The sequence below is a fragment of the Triticum dicoccoides genome, chromosome 2A (genome assembly GCF_002162155.2).
Source record: "Triticum dicoccoides isolate Atlit2015 ecotype Zavitan chromosome 2A, WEW_v2.0, whole genome shotgun sequence".
In the NCBI taxonomy this organism is placed as follows: domain Eukaryota; kingdom Viridiplantae; phylum Streptophyta; class Magnoliopsida; order Poales; family Poaceae; genus Triticum; species Triticum dicoccoides.
Genome location: NC_041382.1, coordinates 660,567,998 through 660,584,386, shown reverse-complemented (window position 1 = coordinate 660,584,386; position 16,389 = coordinate 660,567,998). Strand labels below are relative to the sequence as shown.

Sequence of the window (16,389 nt, the reverse complement as noted above, 5' to 3'; positions counted from 1 at the left end):
CGAACCTGGGTAAATATCGTGTCCCCCGTCTCCTGTTACCATCGATCCTAGACGCACAGTTTGGGACCCCCTACCCGAGATCTGCCGATTTTGACACCGACAGTGGGAAAAAAGAATTTTGATAATGGTTCAATTTTTATTTTATTTTGGAGCAGTGATTTTGTTTTTTCTGCCTCGAGCTCCCCCATTGTCATATTTGTCATGAAATTTTGCATGCACATAGAAAACTTGTTCATTTTTATGTACAAAACTTTCAGTTTTTTTTTGCTATTTTATTTGAATTTACTGGCGATTTTTCAGGTGTATACGACGATGTGGAGATTTTTGCTCAATTACTGGCATCTCCGCTATAGAAATAAACAGAGATATTTAGAAGAAAAAGTCCATAACGATGTGTAGATTTTCATAAGCACATTGTAATCACTCTGTATTGTAGATGTCCTAAACACTTACTGAATTACTGCAGGTAGATTTTTTTTGGGAGGGGACTTATTATGCACGTACTAAATGACCTGGGCCAAGTGTTCACGTGTTTTTTTATTCGCCACTGATCTAATTCGGCCACTCTGTCACCGCTGGAGATCAATCGGGATTGAAATGACACATGCTGCGAGCAGAAATAATCAGATAAAGAATGATGTGTCAGCTCACTCGAACGCCATCGTGGAACCAGTTTAATCTGCCCGGCTCCACTCATCTGGCTGGGATCAATTCCGACCTGCATCCTGATCCGATTAATAATCCTGCTCAGTGTGCTTCCTCGTCCGAGTCTGGATTGATCGCTTTGGTTTCGGTTTCTGAAGCTTCAGGTTTCGCGTCCGCTGATCTGAAGCCGGCGAGGCTCGCGAGCGTGTCGACCGCGTCCACGACGCCCTCCACCCTGGTGGACACCTCTATCAACAGCGAAGTGACCGTGAAGAGCTGCACGGCGTCGATCACCGTCGCAGGCGACTCCTCGGCCAGCTTGGACGGGAGCTCCCTCAGGTCGCTCTGGAGCTCCTGCACGGCGGTGTTCATGTCGGCCACGGCGAACTCGAGGCTCCACGACGTAGTCATTGCGCTGACGGAGCTCGCGGCCTCCCCGAGCACCCGCGCGCACCGCGCCGCCACCGTCGTGCAGCCGTCGGCGAGGTGCCGCTTGACGTGCTCGGGCGCCTGGATCTCTGAGCGGACGCACCCGCTCAGGGCCTCCACGCAGTAGGCGCAGTGCCGCATGGCGGCGCCGACGTTTTTGTACTGCTCGTACGGATGGCGGAAGCCGAACCTGCCGTGCGCGGGCTCCCACCGCGCCAGGTTGGCCTGCGAGTCCTCGGACGCCTTGGAGTTGAGCACGCACTTGTACCCGTCCGCCCCGGCGGACGGCGGCTGCTGCTTGCCGTCCGCCTGCTCCGCGAAGTAGTCCTCGACGCAGGCCTCCACGGCGCCGGCGAGCTTATCCATGTTGCGCACGGTGAGGCGGTGCAGCTCCTGCCCCGCCCACACGGGGCAGATGAGCACGCAGACGGAGAGGCACATGAAGACGCCGATGCCGATGGTGCACACCCGCTGCTGCGCCATCGCCAGGAGCGCCTCCACGCGGTACCCCGACACGGCCACCAGGCTGTACGTCAGGATGAAGATGGTCACGCCGTAGTCGAACCGCGCCTTCACCGTGGGTATGAACCGCGAGAACGTCGCCATGGAAGCTGCACGCACGGAACGCGTAGCAAGACCGTTAGCTAGGGCGCACACGATACGCGATTCATGTACAGGCACGCGTGGATACTTACCGAGCAGGAAAACCGAGCCACTGCGGATGAACGGCTCGAACTCGTGGCCGGCGTTGGCCGCGATCCAGTGGACGCCGAGCGCGATCGCGCCGGCGCTGACCGTCGCGGCGGCTCGGTTGAACCCCTTGTACACACAGCCACCTGCACGTGCATGCATGAGAGGTCAGCATCAGAAAGCCAATCGAAGTACGTACGTTGACTACAACATAGTACGTACATTCTTCTGCTAGATGTAACGTGCGAGGGTGTATAAGTACGACGACTTACCAACGGTGTACTCGAAGATCACGACGACCGTCATGATGGCCCACATGGCGGCGCCGCCAACGCCGTCGTACAGGGGCCTGGTGTAGTAGAACACCGAGACCAGCGCGAGCGCGAGGCCCACCTTGAGGCCGTGCACCGCCCGCCGGGGATCGTCGGCGCCGATCTTCCATATCCGCTTGGCGAAGCCGGACACCTTCTCCCCGAGCACGACCACACAAGAAACCATCCACGCCCATGCCCGCGCGGCTAGGCAGGCCTCGTGCTCCAGCGTCACCGACGCGCCCTCCGGCACCGTCACCCGCCATTCTGGGACGCCGCCATTCTTTCCATCCCTCGTCACCGCTGCCATCTCCATGTCTCACTGCGCTGTGATCTCTGGCTATGAAGGTGATTGGCCGGCGTGCGGGTAGTTGACCTCTGCTCGTAGGAAGGAGCTAGCTGAAGGGTGAGGAGACCAACCACCAGGAGTTGGCCCGGATACGAGAAAGGAATGATAGGTAGCTGGTGATCCTTGCTCCTGTCCTGGAATGTATGTCACCTATATATAGAGAGTGGAGAGGGCGAAAATGGACGAGTGGACATGGTGCCACGCGAATGATGTTAGGCCACGCTCGCTGTGAGGGTGGACATCAAGGCTGACCGAACCGGGCGCACAAGTGCTGTACCTTCCATGCAAACGTATGCTTGCTTTGTGAAAGAAGACCGCGCACCATTATTATTTTTCGGCGGGAAAAGCTGGAGCTCTGTTGCATGCCTGCACATGCACTATGGGAGAAAAAAAATATACAGTTACAAATTAGTACTCCACGGTAGAGACATCAGCAGGCAGCAAAGAATGAAGCTACCGCTGAAAACAGGTTAGATACAGACGGGCAGGGTGCCCGAACGGCCTCCTATGCAACGGAAATACCGTATAATACACACCTCGTGCTAAATTCGAATACGCGTGTGCACCGCTTCCTCCGTACGTGTGTGCAACCTGCGACGAGGATGTCATGCATGCATGCATGCAAGCATGCGGTCCACAGCGGCCGGCCGTTCGGGAAGTTGGATGTTTGGGAAGTTGGGAGTCTTCCGCAGAGCGGCGCGGACGTCAGATGTTCAGCGGTTTCAGGCACCTGGTGGGAAACGCGGAGACCCTGTCGGCTGTCGCAAGCAGCCAACGATCCGCCGAGCGCGCTGCGCCGTCGATCGCTATTCGCTAGTACGCCTCTGCATTACGCTACAAATTTTGGTTCAGAGAAGCCCACGGAACCGGCGATCGTACGCGCTCGCCGAGCCGGCAAGGCTCGAAAGGAAAATGCAGTCGATTTATGCGAGGACCAGAAAGGACGATGTGCCGTCGTTCCCATTCCGTTCAAAAATGGCGTGTTCCTCGTTCGTTCGGGGACATGGTGCATCAAATTGTCAGACTTAGTAGCTGTTTTGTCGGCTCGTATTCGCAAGCATGGCCATGTACCATGATGTATATTACCATTTATAAAAAATGCAGTAGTAGAAAAATGGGTATTAGTAGCGGGCTCCGAAAGCGGTTGTGATGAAGCAGAATGAAGTCATCCGAAATACCCACGTCGAAGGCGGTTATTTTTGCCATAGTAAGCTTGGGAGGTACTGTCCGTCGGAGAGATGGGAGAAACCGCTGAGGGGTGGGCGAAGCTCAACATGGATGAAGCATAGAGGGGAAGCCCACAACTTAGGTGGTGTGCATGATCTTAAGGAACCATGGTGGTGAGATTAGCTTCTCGTTATGTCCGTGCCTTATCACATGTGTGACTGCCCTGGAGGGGGAACTCGCTGCTTGTAAGGAGTGAGTGGCGCTCGTCCTTGAATGGACCTCGCTGCCTATCATAGTTGAGAGGGCTGCTTGGTCGCTGCTGATATGATCAATGATGCGAAGCCAAATAGATCCTCTGTAGCCTCTCTTATAGGAGAAATAAAAGGCTTGTTAGGGCAATGCGTAGATCATTTGATTTCGATTGTTCATAGGGACCAAAATAAGGTGAGCCATACTCTTGCCCAGATGTGGCAAGCTCTCCCTTGCACCGCTGTTTGTTGCGAGGAGGTCTAAATGATATCGGCATCCTATGTTAGCAGGATTGTAATGACCAAGCTTGATTATTGCAATCCTTTTCATTCGCAAGAGAGAGAGAGAGAGAGAGAGAGAGAGAGTGAAGTGCATCATAGGTCCTCGGACTATTTTAGAGGTCTCAACTAGGTCCTCGACCTATGAAAATTGCCATCCAAGTCTTCGAAGTGCAATATGTCTGTCATCCAGGTCCTCGAACTATTTCAGATATGTCACATAGGTCCTCAAACTATGTCAGAGGTGTCACGTACGTACACACTTATTGCACTTTGAGAACCTGGATGATACTCGAAATAGTTCGAGGACCTACGTGACACTCGAAATAGTTCGAGGACCTAGGATGCACTTCACTGAAAAAAGCTCCACAGGCAGTTTGTAAGCTAAAACCGCTTGCAAAGATTGGATGCAGTTAGCTCCTCGAAGCCGCCGCTAGGTTCAAAGCAAGTGCATGCGGTTTCTCCATCAGAATTGGATGCGGTTGGTGCGTACCTATGGGCGCATCATTTCCCTTCTATTTGTCTAAGGGTTATTAGGCACCACCCCTTCAATTTCCTCCATCTCATTTCCTATTCCTTTTCCCTAGTCCACGACCAAACCCTAACACCACCAACACAACGTTCAAATCGACAAGTGGGGATGGCACAAAGGCGAGGTGGCCCATCCGTCCATGTGTGGCGCGTGTGGTGGCAGATCCAGACTGGTTGTGTCGTTGACCTAGGCATCTTGGGAGGGGTGTGGCGACCCCTGGGAGGGCAATGTCGCCGTCATCGACCTCCACTAAGGCCTCCCAGGGTGCACTCCATCACCGACACGGTGAGCTACCAAGTGTTACCAGCCTTGCGCCGATGGATTTTTGCAGGGGTAGTTATTGTGTGTTTATGGATTTTGTTTGTAGGGGAAATTGTTATATGCTTATAGATTTTGCTTGTGGGGAAAGTTGGTGTGTAATTACGGATTTTATTTGTAGAGTTAGTTGTTGTATGCTTATGGATTTTGATTTTAGGGTTAGTTGTTGTATGCTTATAGCTTCTTTTTAGATGGTGTTGCACGAGACTATAGACCGATGATGAAAGTTGAGACTTCTCCATGTGCCAAAGGTGTGCCTAACTTTTGCTTGTATGTGTTGAGTAATAACTTTCATTCTTTAACTCGTCCTAGCCAAGGCAGTTATGCCTTTGTTGTCAAAAATTAAGGTTCATTATGTATTTGAGGTCTGTATGTTCTATGTACCTTTAAATTGATGACGGGTCATGTTCGATGAATGCAAGCAAATTCTCTCTAGTTCTTGAATGTATTATGCAATGTAATTGACTTCTGCGATGAATGGGAATGTTTATGCCTCTGTAGATGCACATGTGATCTTTCTGGCATTTGAATTGCAATGGAACTTTCTGGTACAAAAAAAGTACTACACTATAGGCGGTTCTATGCAGAAAGCCGCTTAAAATGATAGAGTACTTCAGGCGATTATATATTGTTAGCCACTTGTGGCATGATAGAACTTGTAGGCGGTTCTGCATGCGAAGCAGCTTGCAACAATAAGAAATTAGAGGTTGTTTCCGAAACCGACTCCGCTATGTCAATTATTAGCGACACATGCTTTGAGGCATATCGAGGATCTGCTGGTGACCCATGTAACAAAGCCACCTCCAATTAATTGAAAAAAACAGTAGGAGTGACACGAGCTTTGAGGCATAGATAGCGGCATCCAAGTGAGTAGATGGATGTGATTAATTGGAAAAAAATCACCAAGGTTGACATAGGCTTACGATGGTCGGTGTAGATTGAAAGGCAAAATTCATACTCCACAATGCATGATTCGAGCTCTTGTTCGTACGAATGGATTCTCTACATCGATGCGGTCTTGATGATGGAAGGGTTCGACCAGAGGAGCTACGGTGCACCGGGGATGATCATATGTGAGTTTACGTGTGCACGTGCACCTGGGCCAACATTTTCTCGTTCCGGTCAGGAAGGAAGACTACTCTTCGTCCATCAGGTAACGAAAGGGAAGCTCTTCATCCAGCACGACACCGAAGACATCCTCTTCGTCCAGTATGGGACCGAAGACGGGCTCTTCGTCCTGGAGGAGAAGGAAGACAAAAGCTCTTCGTCCTCAAGGAGAGAAACCAGGTGTTGAAATTAAATGTTTTAAAAGGGAATATGGTTTTGAGATTTCATTAAAAAAATCATGCATCTACTCCCTCCGTCTTGATTTATTAGGCTCTCTCTTGTTTTGAGTCAAAGTTTGACAATAGATTTAATTAATAAAATATAAAGGACATGTCACAAAAATTATACTGTGCGCAACCTCTTTCGAATACAAACCCAATAATACATATGTTTGTATCATGTACTTTATATCTTGTTAGTTATATAGATGGTTAAAGTTTGACCGAAAATATGAGGAGTCCAATAAACATGAGATGGAGGGAGGAGTATATTTTATTCATTATTTTAAAAAAAGTTTTGCAAGTATACACATGACGCGTCAGGTAACACAAGTCTAATAAGCCAAACCAAGCACATATAGTCAAGTGATCAAGCTTTCTCGTTACAAAAATGGTGATTAAGCCTTTGTAGCTTGCCAATTACTTCATCCGCTCCACGACGTAGTGCGAATAGATTTTTAAAAAACTTTTCTCTATAAAGTTGACCAAAATTTCTATAGTTTCACCTTTCAGAAAATTTATATGTACTACATTATGCAACGTAGGGAGTATGTACTACCCACTCCCGAAACTTTTCCCACGGGTAATAAAATCAACAGAATTTTGCACTAGTGAGACAGTGTTTTTCTTTTGTTTGCGCATCACTGGTGAGATAGTGTTGATTGCATTGAGCTCTCCGATGGTCTTTCCCATATTTCTGCAACAAAAGAACTAAAAAGAGCTCGCCGGTGGAACCAATTCTCAAGATATCGCACCATTATCCGTGCAATAGCATCACGATCTTACGACATCACCACTAATCAACCACCAGTTGTCCAGTACTCATAGCGTCTACGCTTGCCCGATTAAACCTGACTTTGTTTCGGAACAAAGAGCAGAGCAGGATATGCTAAAGAAAGAGTCGAGAAAGAAAAGAACACGCGGTGACAGATGATGCAGCCAGGCCGATAGCATCAGAAGCGAGGCCACGTTAAAGGTTGTTTGCTTGGTGTAGCGGGAAGAGACGGGGAGAATAATATCGGTGGCGAGAAATGCACGGCTCCCCCTCATCGTCGTTGATCCGGCGTGCGCTGTTGCCGCAGCGGATGCGCGGGCCTGCACTGCAGTCTGGATCAACTCGTGAGCCATGGACGAGTGACACGTCGGATTGTTCTGACCAACGTGTAGCAGACACGTCGGATCGACATACAGGGACGGGGCTGCTGAGCCGGCAGATTGAGTGCGCTCGTGAGACGGACACGCATGCGATCAACTATCCGACGTGCGTGCATATCTTCCTTTTGCCTTGTCATTTCCAACAGAAATGTCATCTTTTTGTTGGAGTTTATCTACAAGTGCTAATGCGATTAATAAGTAGTATCTATCAGATCGGTCATACTAATTTTTATTTTAGAGGAAGATCACGCTGAAAGCCTGAAAATCGAAATAAACACGGTCCGCTCTCTGCCCGTTGATCTATACCTATCCATCAACCCAGAACGAGATCTACAAAGGGAGATGGATTTTGTTAGGTTTTCTGTTTTTCCTGAGAATAATGGTAGAAAAAACAAAACAAAAAAGCAAAGAAGATTAGCTCATTTCTTGAATGGCGATAAGATAGATCGGGTGTTTGATCAGCACGATTAGGACGTGCGCGAGATGCATGGTAATGGTATGATCATGTGGCTGTGGCTGCAGGCGGCAGCTATGAGCTCTAACCAACCATACTGAACAATCAGCATCCATGGAAAAATATCACGTCTTGCCCTGACCTGGCGCCTGACCTAATTAAGCACCATATATCCTGACCAGTTTAATATACACAAACTCGCAAAAGTAGCTAGTCGGTCAACTCAAAGAGCCATAGTACGTGCTTATTAGCGACACAAGAACGAACACTCGTGTGCCATGAGCTGAATGCAACAAATAAAACAAAATATACTACAACTCTGCGTAAAATGTGTGCCCATATATATGCAACAAAATGAAAAGCTGGAACTTGTGGCTTGGTGCGATACGATCTTTCCCAAAATGCAGGCCTCTTTTAGGCTCAGAGGATTACGCTAACTAATTATGTTCGGTCAGCGCACAAGCTTTTCTGTGCACCCGCAGAGAATTAGAAGACCCACTAATCTGCTTTTGCTATCTAGGTAAGGTAAGGTTATCCTCTAATTAAATCAATCATCATGATACTGTGCCCTGCTAATATTTAGTATTGGCCTAGAACAAGCACAACTACTGTACTGAGCTACAGGTACATGACGAGTACTGGTGGCAAGCCGACCTGACATGTGTCATTAGCCAACGGCTTGAACTCTGCCTACGTGGAGCCACACAAACGACGATCGATTGACAAGTCATGTGCCATGTCATATCCTCGATGCTAGATCTCCTGACTTAAGTTTCGGCTTAATTAGGTCACCACGACAACACTCAAAGGCTTGACGCTCCTTTGATCACGTCAAGTTTGGTAGGCGCACGAGCGAGAAAAGGAAAAACTTTAGGCATGTCAAATCACCATTCAATATTCGTCTTTATATCGGATTGCTCAACGACGTGAGGTATTTGTGGCAACGGTATTTCAATCTATCACTCTTAATATTCAGTTTAGACGGTCGCTAGCGGGCAATCGTTGGGAAGAATGGCTCCATCTAGTTAGGAGACTGATGGAGGTTCAACTTTCTCACCAACCCGATGGATTACGCTGGAAGTTGACTAGGTCTGGAGTATTTACAGTTAAATCAATGTATATTGATGTTATTAGTTCGAACTCCATTCCAACTTCCAAGTATGTTTGGGCTGTCAAAGTTCCTTTAAAAATTAAAGTGTTTATGTGGTTTGTCCATAAACAAGTTATTTTAACAAAGGACAACTTGATAAAGCGTAATTGGACAGGACCTACTAGGTGTAGTTTCTGTGATCGGGATGAGACGATTAAGTATTTATTCTTTGATTGCCCGTTGGCCAAAGTCCTTTGACGGACGGTCCATATTGCTTTTAATATTACTCCACCGACTTCTGTCAATGCATTATTTGGGACATGGCTTAATGGGGTTGAGCCTGACTTAGCAAGACATATTCGGGTTGGAGTTTGTGCTTTGTTGTGGACTATCTGGAATTGCAGAAATGATTTGGTTTTTAACAGAACATCACGGATTCATTTTTTGCAGGTTATTTTCCGAGCTACGGCAGTGATCCGTTCGTGGTCGCTACTCACTCCGATGGAGGTCAGGGAGCGTTTGGTTACTGGATCTATCCGTTGGGAGATGGTAGCTCGGGATATCTTCAACTGGTTTGGATGGCGGTCATGTAATAGGATAGACAATTAGTTTACCTATCTATTTTTGGCCAGCCGGTTGTGGCATCTTTTCCTGACTAGTTTGTGTATCTAGCCTTTTTAAGCTCTGTGTGAGCTGCATTTTCCTTTTATCAACTGGAGACTTTGGAACCTTGTTGACACTTTTTGTTATTTGGTTAATAAGATGGCCGTATGCATCACTCTGTTGCAGAGGCCAGGGAGCCCCCTTTTCGAAAAAAAAATGTCAAATCACCGGTCCAGTGCCTTGGTTTTCTAGTTAAAGGAAAAAAGTGGGACAAGCTAAGCAGGTTGTAAATGTAACTATGTATGGCGCTTTACCGTTTTCATCATGAGATGTTTGCCGTAAACAGTACAAGATCTCGTGTGCTTGAAGTCTTGCAAGACATCATGCCAATAGATAAGCTGTGGTTGAGTGCAGTACATGGGGTTAATATAGTTTTTACAGTGTGATGGAACGGTGGGTACCCTGTGAATCGTTGTCACGACACATTTTTTCAATAAAAGAAATATATTAACATTGAGAAGATATCTATTATACTCAGCTTCTGCACCAACATAATCTCAAGAGCTACTCAAATCACGGTGCATAAGTACGTATAAATCTTTTATTGGCTGGAACACAACTACTTTAGCTGTGTGTTTTTTTCCCGCAAAAAAAAACACAGCTAAAGTCGATAATCCACTTCAGAGCCCAGGCTCAGCTACACCCGTGCTGACAAAAAAAATCAAAACAAATACTAGAAAAATTCAAAAAAAATTCAATTCTTTTGTGTAGTAGATAAATTGATGCGTGAGGTCCTCTCCAATTTGCATCTCATTTGGACATCTCAGCCGCTCTCAGCAAAAAAGACAAATTCGAGGTCAGTAAAAAAGTTTACTGTTTACACATTGTTCTCACCCGATTTATCGGTTTTGCTGAGAGCTGCTCATATGTTCAGATGAGTTGCAAATTGGAGCGAACATCACACATCAGTTTATCTATCACACAGACAAAAATTGCAATTTTTTGAATTTTTTTAGTATTTGTTTTGATTTTTTTCTGACCAGATACAGATGAGCCTGGGCATCGAATCGCCACACTCCAGCTAAAGTTGCTTACATTGTCTATAATATCAAGGCATCTTACGACGGAAACTATAGTGGATTTTTTTTTTTTTTTGCAAAAGAAGGTTTAAAACCACTCGTCTCTATATCATTATGATACACACGTCTATTTGTAAGTAATTAAGCATAATATAAAACAAAGACAACCATGGCTAAATCATGGCATGATATAAAAATAACACCTACGACTAACACTTGCAAGTATTATCGATTTGTTTTTTGCTTGATTTTGTCTACAGGACACAGGTGCAGGCGGTGTAAGAGGATTAGAGAGGGATTGATGAAATTTTATTCCCGAGCCTTGTCGGCGTATATATAGAGAGTATATGATCTTCTTGAAGTACAAGACACGGTAAAATAAATCATACGTTGTTCTACATTTTTACTAAATAATCATGATACTCTACATTAGTAGGAAAGGTCATCTTTAAGCATATTTTTCGTGATGCAAATTGTCTCGCTCATGAGCTACCAAAATTCAGCTTTTGTAACAAGTGCGATAGAAGTTGGTCTGATGAACCCCGGGTTCTTAATCAGCCACCTTGTGAACGATGTAATAATTGACTAAGTTAATGAAGCTAGCCATAATGGTCTCCCCCAAGTATCATCGACTGGTTCCTCACTGTAACCGTCTCGTCGTTTGAGGCGTTATTTCCTAGCTAGCTAGTTTGTCATTGCGTGTGCGTATCAACACTCCAGCATGAAACAGAAAGTTGGGCTGTGGATAGTGGGACAAAATCTCTCTCCGATGCGGTCTGCTTGGCTACGCGTTTGCCACGGCCCAAGTCGCTCTGTGATTCTCAAATGGTATAGAATACTAGAATTAGGTTTTTTGGTCGAACAATACAAGAATTAGGTCATCACCACTATCTTCAGCTTTGTAGAAGAACGTAAGCCAAGCAAGAGAGCAGCAGTCCTGTCCTGTCCTGCAGTCCGCACAACCCGAGCGTGTAAAGCAAGCGACGGTTCACGGTGCGCCGCGGGGCACGTCTTTGTGGGAGTGTGGTGTGACGTCAACGTGCATGCATTGATGCATGTTAGGGCAGCAGCCAGCCAGCACTGACCGGCCGACTTCAACTCTGAAACGCAAATCTGCGTATCGCCGGAACCGATTTGCTTCTTTCTTTTTTCTCCATAGAAAAATCAAAATGAAGAGACTCTTAGAGCAATTTTAATGGGGCGACCCATTTTATCCGTTTGAGTCATCCGGACATAAAAGCTGGCCTAATGAGGCGACCCAAACAGACGTCTGTGTTCGCCTGCTATCCGTTTGTCCTTCGCCCCGACCAAATTGAGCGCAAAGATGGGCCACGAATGGGTCTGCGGCGGACAAAACGAGCGCTCTCGTCGTCCGCTCTCGTCCGCTGCTGCCCTCTCGTGTCCGCCCCTGGACCCACGTATCAGTGACACAGCACGTGCCGATCGACGGGGTGAGATCCCCACCTAATGTAGCGCCGCCCACACGCGCCGTCCCACCCCACGCCGGCGTCGAGGCCCATCTACCTCCACAACCGCTGCAACGAGGAGCGAGCCCACCTGCGAGGCCACCGGCGCAGGCCGACACCTACCACGGCGGAGGGCAGCGCAACGGGGGGCGGAGGGCGCGATGGGTTGCCCGCCGGCAAGGAGGAGCGGAGGGACGACGCGAGAGGTGCCCGCCGCCGATCCAGAGGAAGAAGCGCTCGGCGGGGGACCTCCAGAGCCCCGGCCTGTGCGAAGTGAGCTCTCGACTTCAGCGCCGGCAAGATCCTGCGGTGGCGCGACGGGGGTTGGAGGGAGTGACGTAGCTGGAAGCAGTGGGGCACCGCGACGAGGAGCAGAGGGGCGACACGGGGAGGTGCCCGCCGGCGAGAAGGAGGGGAGGGGCGACGCGACTGGGAGCAGAGGTGCCTGCCGGCGAGGAGGAGTAGAAGAGCGACTGTGAGCAGAGGTGCATGTCCGCTTTTGCGTCTGTGCGTTAGGAGCAGTCGTCGTCCTTGTGCGTACGCCTCATATCCACTAAGCGAATGGACGACCCAAACAAACAAAAAAAAGGATAAAATCCATATCTATTTGGATTGCGCCAGTGGAGTTGCTCTTATGGCATCGCAGTCAAACAGACGGTCGCAGTTTTTTTGTATGCCAATAATAACGGTGGAACGTTCGGTCTCGGCCACCTTCAAGCCTGAACGTATCGTTCGGCAAGCAACGGGACCGAACGAACGGTTTCGTTCAATCTGAAGAACCTCCCGGCGCGAACGATACGGTTCCCCGCTTGTTGCTAAACGCTGATCTGCAAATTTTCACCTGTATCCATCAGCGAACAAAGGGGACAAGTCTACGGGCATGAATATCAGAATCAGCCATCTAACACTACTCGCATATAGTTTAAACCTTTTTCAATAAAGTGGATGAAATTCATGTAAACACAGCGGATTTCATACAAATCAGACAAAAACATTTACATTTTAGATGTATTTTAACTAAAAAAGGTAAAACTATGTGCACGTCCGGCCGCAAGGAGCTCCATTCCCACAACACGGATACACTACACTGGTCTATTGTTGGGCGCGGCGAATACCTTTTGTCTTCTTCATGTCTGGCAGTCCGCTCATCGGACAACTGGGAGCCCTAGAGGTATAGTCTTCCCTTGTATCTTCCCTATGTCCAGCTGCACCGCTCATCGGAGCAGCAAATGGGGTGCTTCAGCCGGAGGGGAAGGGTGACTCCTCCACTTCTGTGAAGTCAAGGCGGGGGTCGATGATGGTCTGCGCTGAACCGGGCAAGTCACTGGACGCGCACACCGGTGATGCGTCGGCGGTGGCCTACCTGGGACCCAAGTGGTGGTGGCCTCAAGTGTTGTACTTTTCCTCGATGTTGACGGCGGATGTGTCGGCTTCGCGGAAGTGGAGGTAGGCCACCGGTGGATCTCGTGTAGGGGGTTCCGAGCTAATGATCTAGGCACGATGATAACAGAAAGTAAGGACACATAGTATTTACCCAGGTTCAGGCCCTCTCGCGAAGAGATGAAACCCTACGTCTTAATCTTGTTATATTAATTGTGGATGGGGTACAAAGTACACGATGATCTATCTCGAGATTTTTCTATCCTCTACAGACTAAACCCCTCAGCTTAGACACCGAAGGTATCTAAGGTTACAAGTATGTCAGCTACACCTAGGGATAACACGTTGATTGTTTGAATATTCCTTGAAGTATACGGAGTCTTCGGAGGATACCATCTTGATTACGCTGAGGGCCAGGTGAAGGACGGCGATGTCGCCTAGGAGGGGGGGGGGTGAATAAGCGTTTCAAAAATAATTACGGTTTAGGCTTAAACAAAAGCGGAATAAAATTAGCGTTTAATTTATCAAGCAAAAAATCTAAATACACTAGATTCAAGTATGTGCACCAACAACTTATGCTCGGGGAACGTTCTAACGCGTCTCCGTGCCAAGACATTGGAGATGCCTTCATCATGGCAATTGTAGCGGAATGATGCTAGGGATTCCGCATCGCGGCAATCTGGGATCTTACTTTTATGAATAAGATTCTCATCCAGAATTACCGAACTATTTCTGCAAGCTTTTGTTTAACACAACCTAGATTCCAGATGTCGGTTGGTCCCGAACCATCGGCGTAATACACGATGTGGGGGGTGGGAGAGAGAGAAAATTTAATTCTAGCTAGACTTGATATCGACCTCCCGAGGAAATCTCCCAGAGGGTGGCTTACGGGCGCCCCCGGGACGGGTTGCGTGGCGACGTTCTCCAAGTCGTATTGGTGAGAATTTGGATCCGAGCTCCAGTCTCGATTCGATCGGTTGTGCTCGTGATCCCCTGAAGGGTAGGGAATCGACTCTTGGGTGGCGACCACTTGAAGATCCTCAGCCGATCCGAGGACGCGGCGAGGGATTCAATTACCAGATTCGATCAGTCGGGCTTCAAATCCTAACGATATGCAGGAGCTCCAAAGTGCACCTGAGCTTCAGCTGAACCGAGTTCTTGAGTCTCCAACGTGGGGGCCATGCCGACGTGGATTTGATCGTCAGATGGTGCTTCCGTCGAACCTTCGTGACCACACAACGAGACCTGTATGCGCCACCAATGTCGGTGCTAAAACCGGCGAACCTCGGGTAGGGGGTCCCGAGCTGATGATCTGTAACATCCCAAAATTTAAAATTTTGAAAAGTCATATAAATTAAGTAATAATGATTGTTTTGTTGCGATATTATTTTAAATCGAGCGAAGTTTGAAACTTTTTGGATTTTACTGAATATTAAATGGGGGGGGGGGGAATAAAATGATTTTCCCGAAATTTCCATTCGGGTTTGGTTGCATTTGAAAGTTTATTTGGATTTTGAAATATTCAAACAATTCCAAATTTAAAAGAAAACAAAGGAGAGAATATAATATGATTTCTTCAATTTAAAAAGAATTGGAAAATGTTTTGAATAGTGCTGTGGAGTTCATAAAATATTTTGGACATTAAATAAACCCTAAGAAATAATTTAGGAAATTATTTTTATGGCCAAAATTGTTCCAAACATTTTATGAAAAATTATTTGTCCCGAATAAAAGGTTTACACGACTCCATATGAGTCCAGGTATTGTTGTGAAGTTTGTGGTATTTTTAGAATTTCATTTGGGTATATATAGGACGGAAGAACCTTGTTTGTGTTTAAAAAACAATATGTCTAAGAGGCCCGTGTCTATCTCTCGCCCGGCAGCGCAACACAGGAGTTACGCCCCAGTTTTTTCCTTCCTTTTCTCTGGTTGGGCCAGCCCAACCGGCCAGGCCACTGTCCAGTTTTGCTTTTTCTTTCTCTTTTTCTATTGGGCCATGAGTAGGCCAGCTCCACACGCACGCGCAGATCTCTTCATTCACGTACACAGAAACAAGTCATGGAAGAAGTTGTGGAAGGTGTCGGTTCCATCAAAGGTGAGGAACTTTCTGTGGCACTCGTCGAAAAACTCACTTCCTTCATAAGATGTTCGAAAAAAACAGAAATATGTCCCACCATGAAGAATGCTATGTGTGTGGTGCACAAGATTCATGGAGGCACAGCCTGTTAGAATGCAACATGGCAAGATGCGTATGGGCTTTGGTGGACCATGAACTTTTGGAACATATGATTGTAACATCGAAACCTTCAGCGCGAGCTTGGCTGTTTTCTATGATGGATGTACTTAGTCACGATGAGCTAACAAAGATGACTGTTACTTTGTGGGCAATCTGGTATGCTAGGAGGAAATTGATCGACGAGGGGATAAACCAGAGTCCATATGCGACTTACAATTTTGTTGTTAATTTTATTGCTAAGTTAGAACAGCTTGCACCTCGTCCAGAAGCACATATAGCAGCAAGGGCACAACCTGGAGTTACTAGGAGATGGATTCTTCCTTCAGAAGGCTTTATTAAAATCAATGTTGATGCAGATGTCTCAATAGATCAGACTATGGGCACAGCAGCCGCAGTATGCAGGGATCGGGATGGAGCTTTTCTTGGCTCATCCATGATTGTGATCCATGGGTTAGTTGATCCTCCTTCGACGCTCGAGGCGATTGCATGTAGGGAGGGGTTGGCTCTGGCGCAAGATCTTGGCATCGAATATATTCAAGTTGCTTCGGACTGCAAGCAAGTGATACAACACATTCACCAGGAAGCAGGTGGAGATTATGGCGCTATCATTAAGGAAATTTTAGAAATGTCTAC

At 47.3% G+C, this 16,389-nt stretch overlaps 1 protein-coding gene across 1 annotated transcript; it reads right to left on the bottom strand.

Annotated features, from left to right (window-relative positions):
• Positions 1–401: 401 nt before the first annotated feature.
• Positions 402–2,527, bottom strand: LOC119356047 (aluminum-activated malate transporter 10-like). Its single transcript, XM_037622945.1, has 3 exons — positions 2,037–2,527; positions 1,770–1,910; positions 402–1,685 (listed from the first exon to the last, which is right to left on the bottom strand). Exons 1-3 carry the CDS (start codon positions 2,389–2,391, stop codon positions 748–750), a joined length of 1,434 nt encoding a protein of 477 aa, XP_037478842.1. The 5' UTR covers positions 2,392–2,527; the 3' UTR covers positions 402–747.
• Between the last annotated feature and the right edge of the window lie 13,862 nt (positions 2,528–16,389).

Bases quoted from the DNA above. Each gene is read 5' to 3' on its own strand.
- LOC119356047 (XM_037622945.1), bottom strand. From the start codon at position 2,391: ATGGAGATGGCAGCGGTGACGAGGGATGGAAAGAATGGCGGCGTCCCA. The intron at 1,911-2,036 runs GTAAGTCGTCGT...ATGCACGTGCAG, and splicing joins GATCTTCGAGTACACCGTTG to GTGGCTGTGTGTACAAGGGG. The intron at 1,686-1,769 runs GTAAGTATCCAC...CCGTGCGTGCAG, and splicing joins TGGCTCGGTTTTCCTGCTCG to CTTCCATGGCGACGTTCTCG.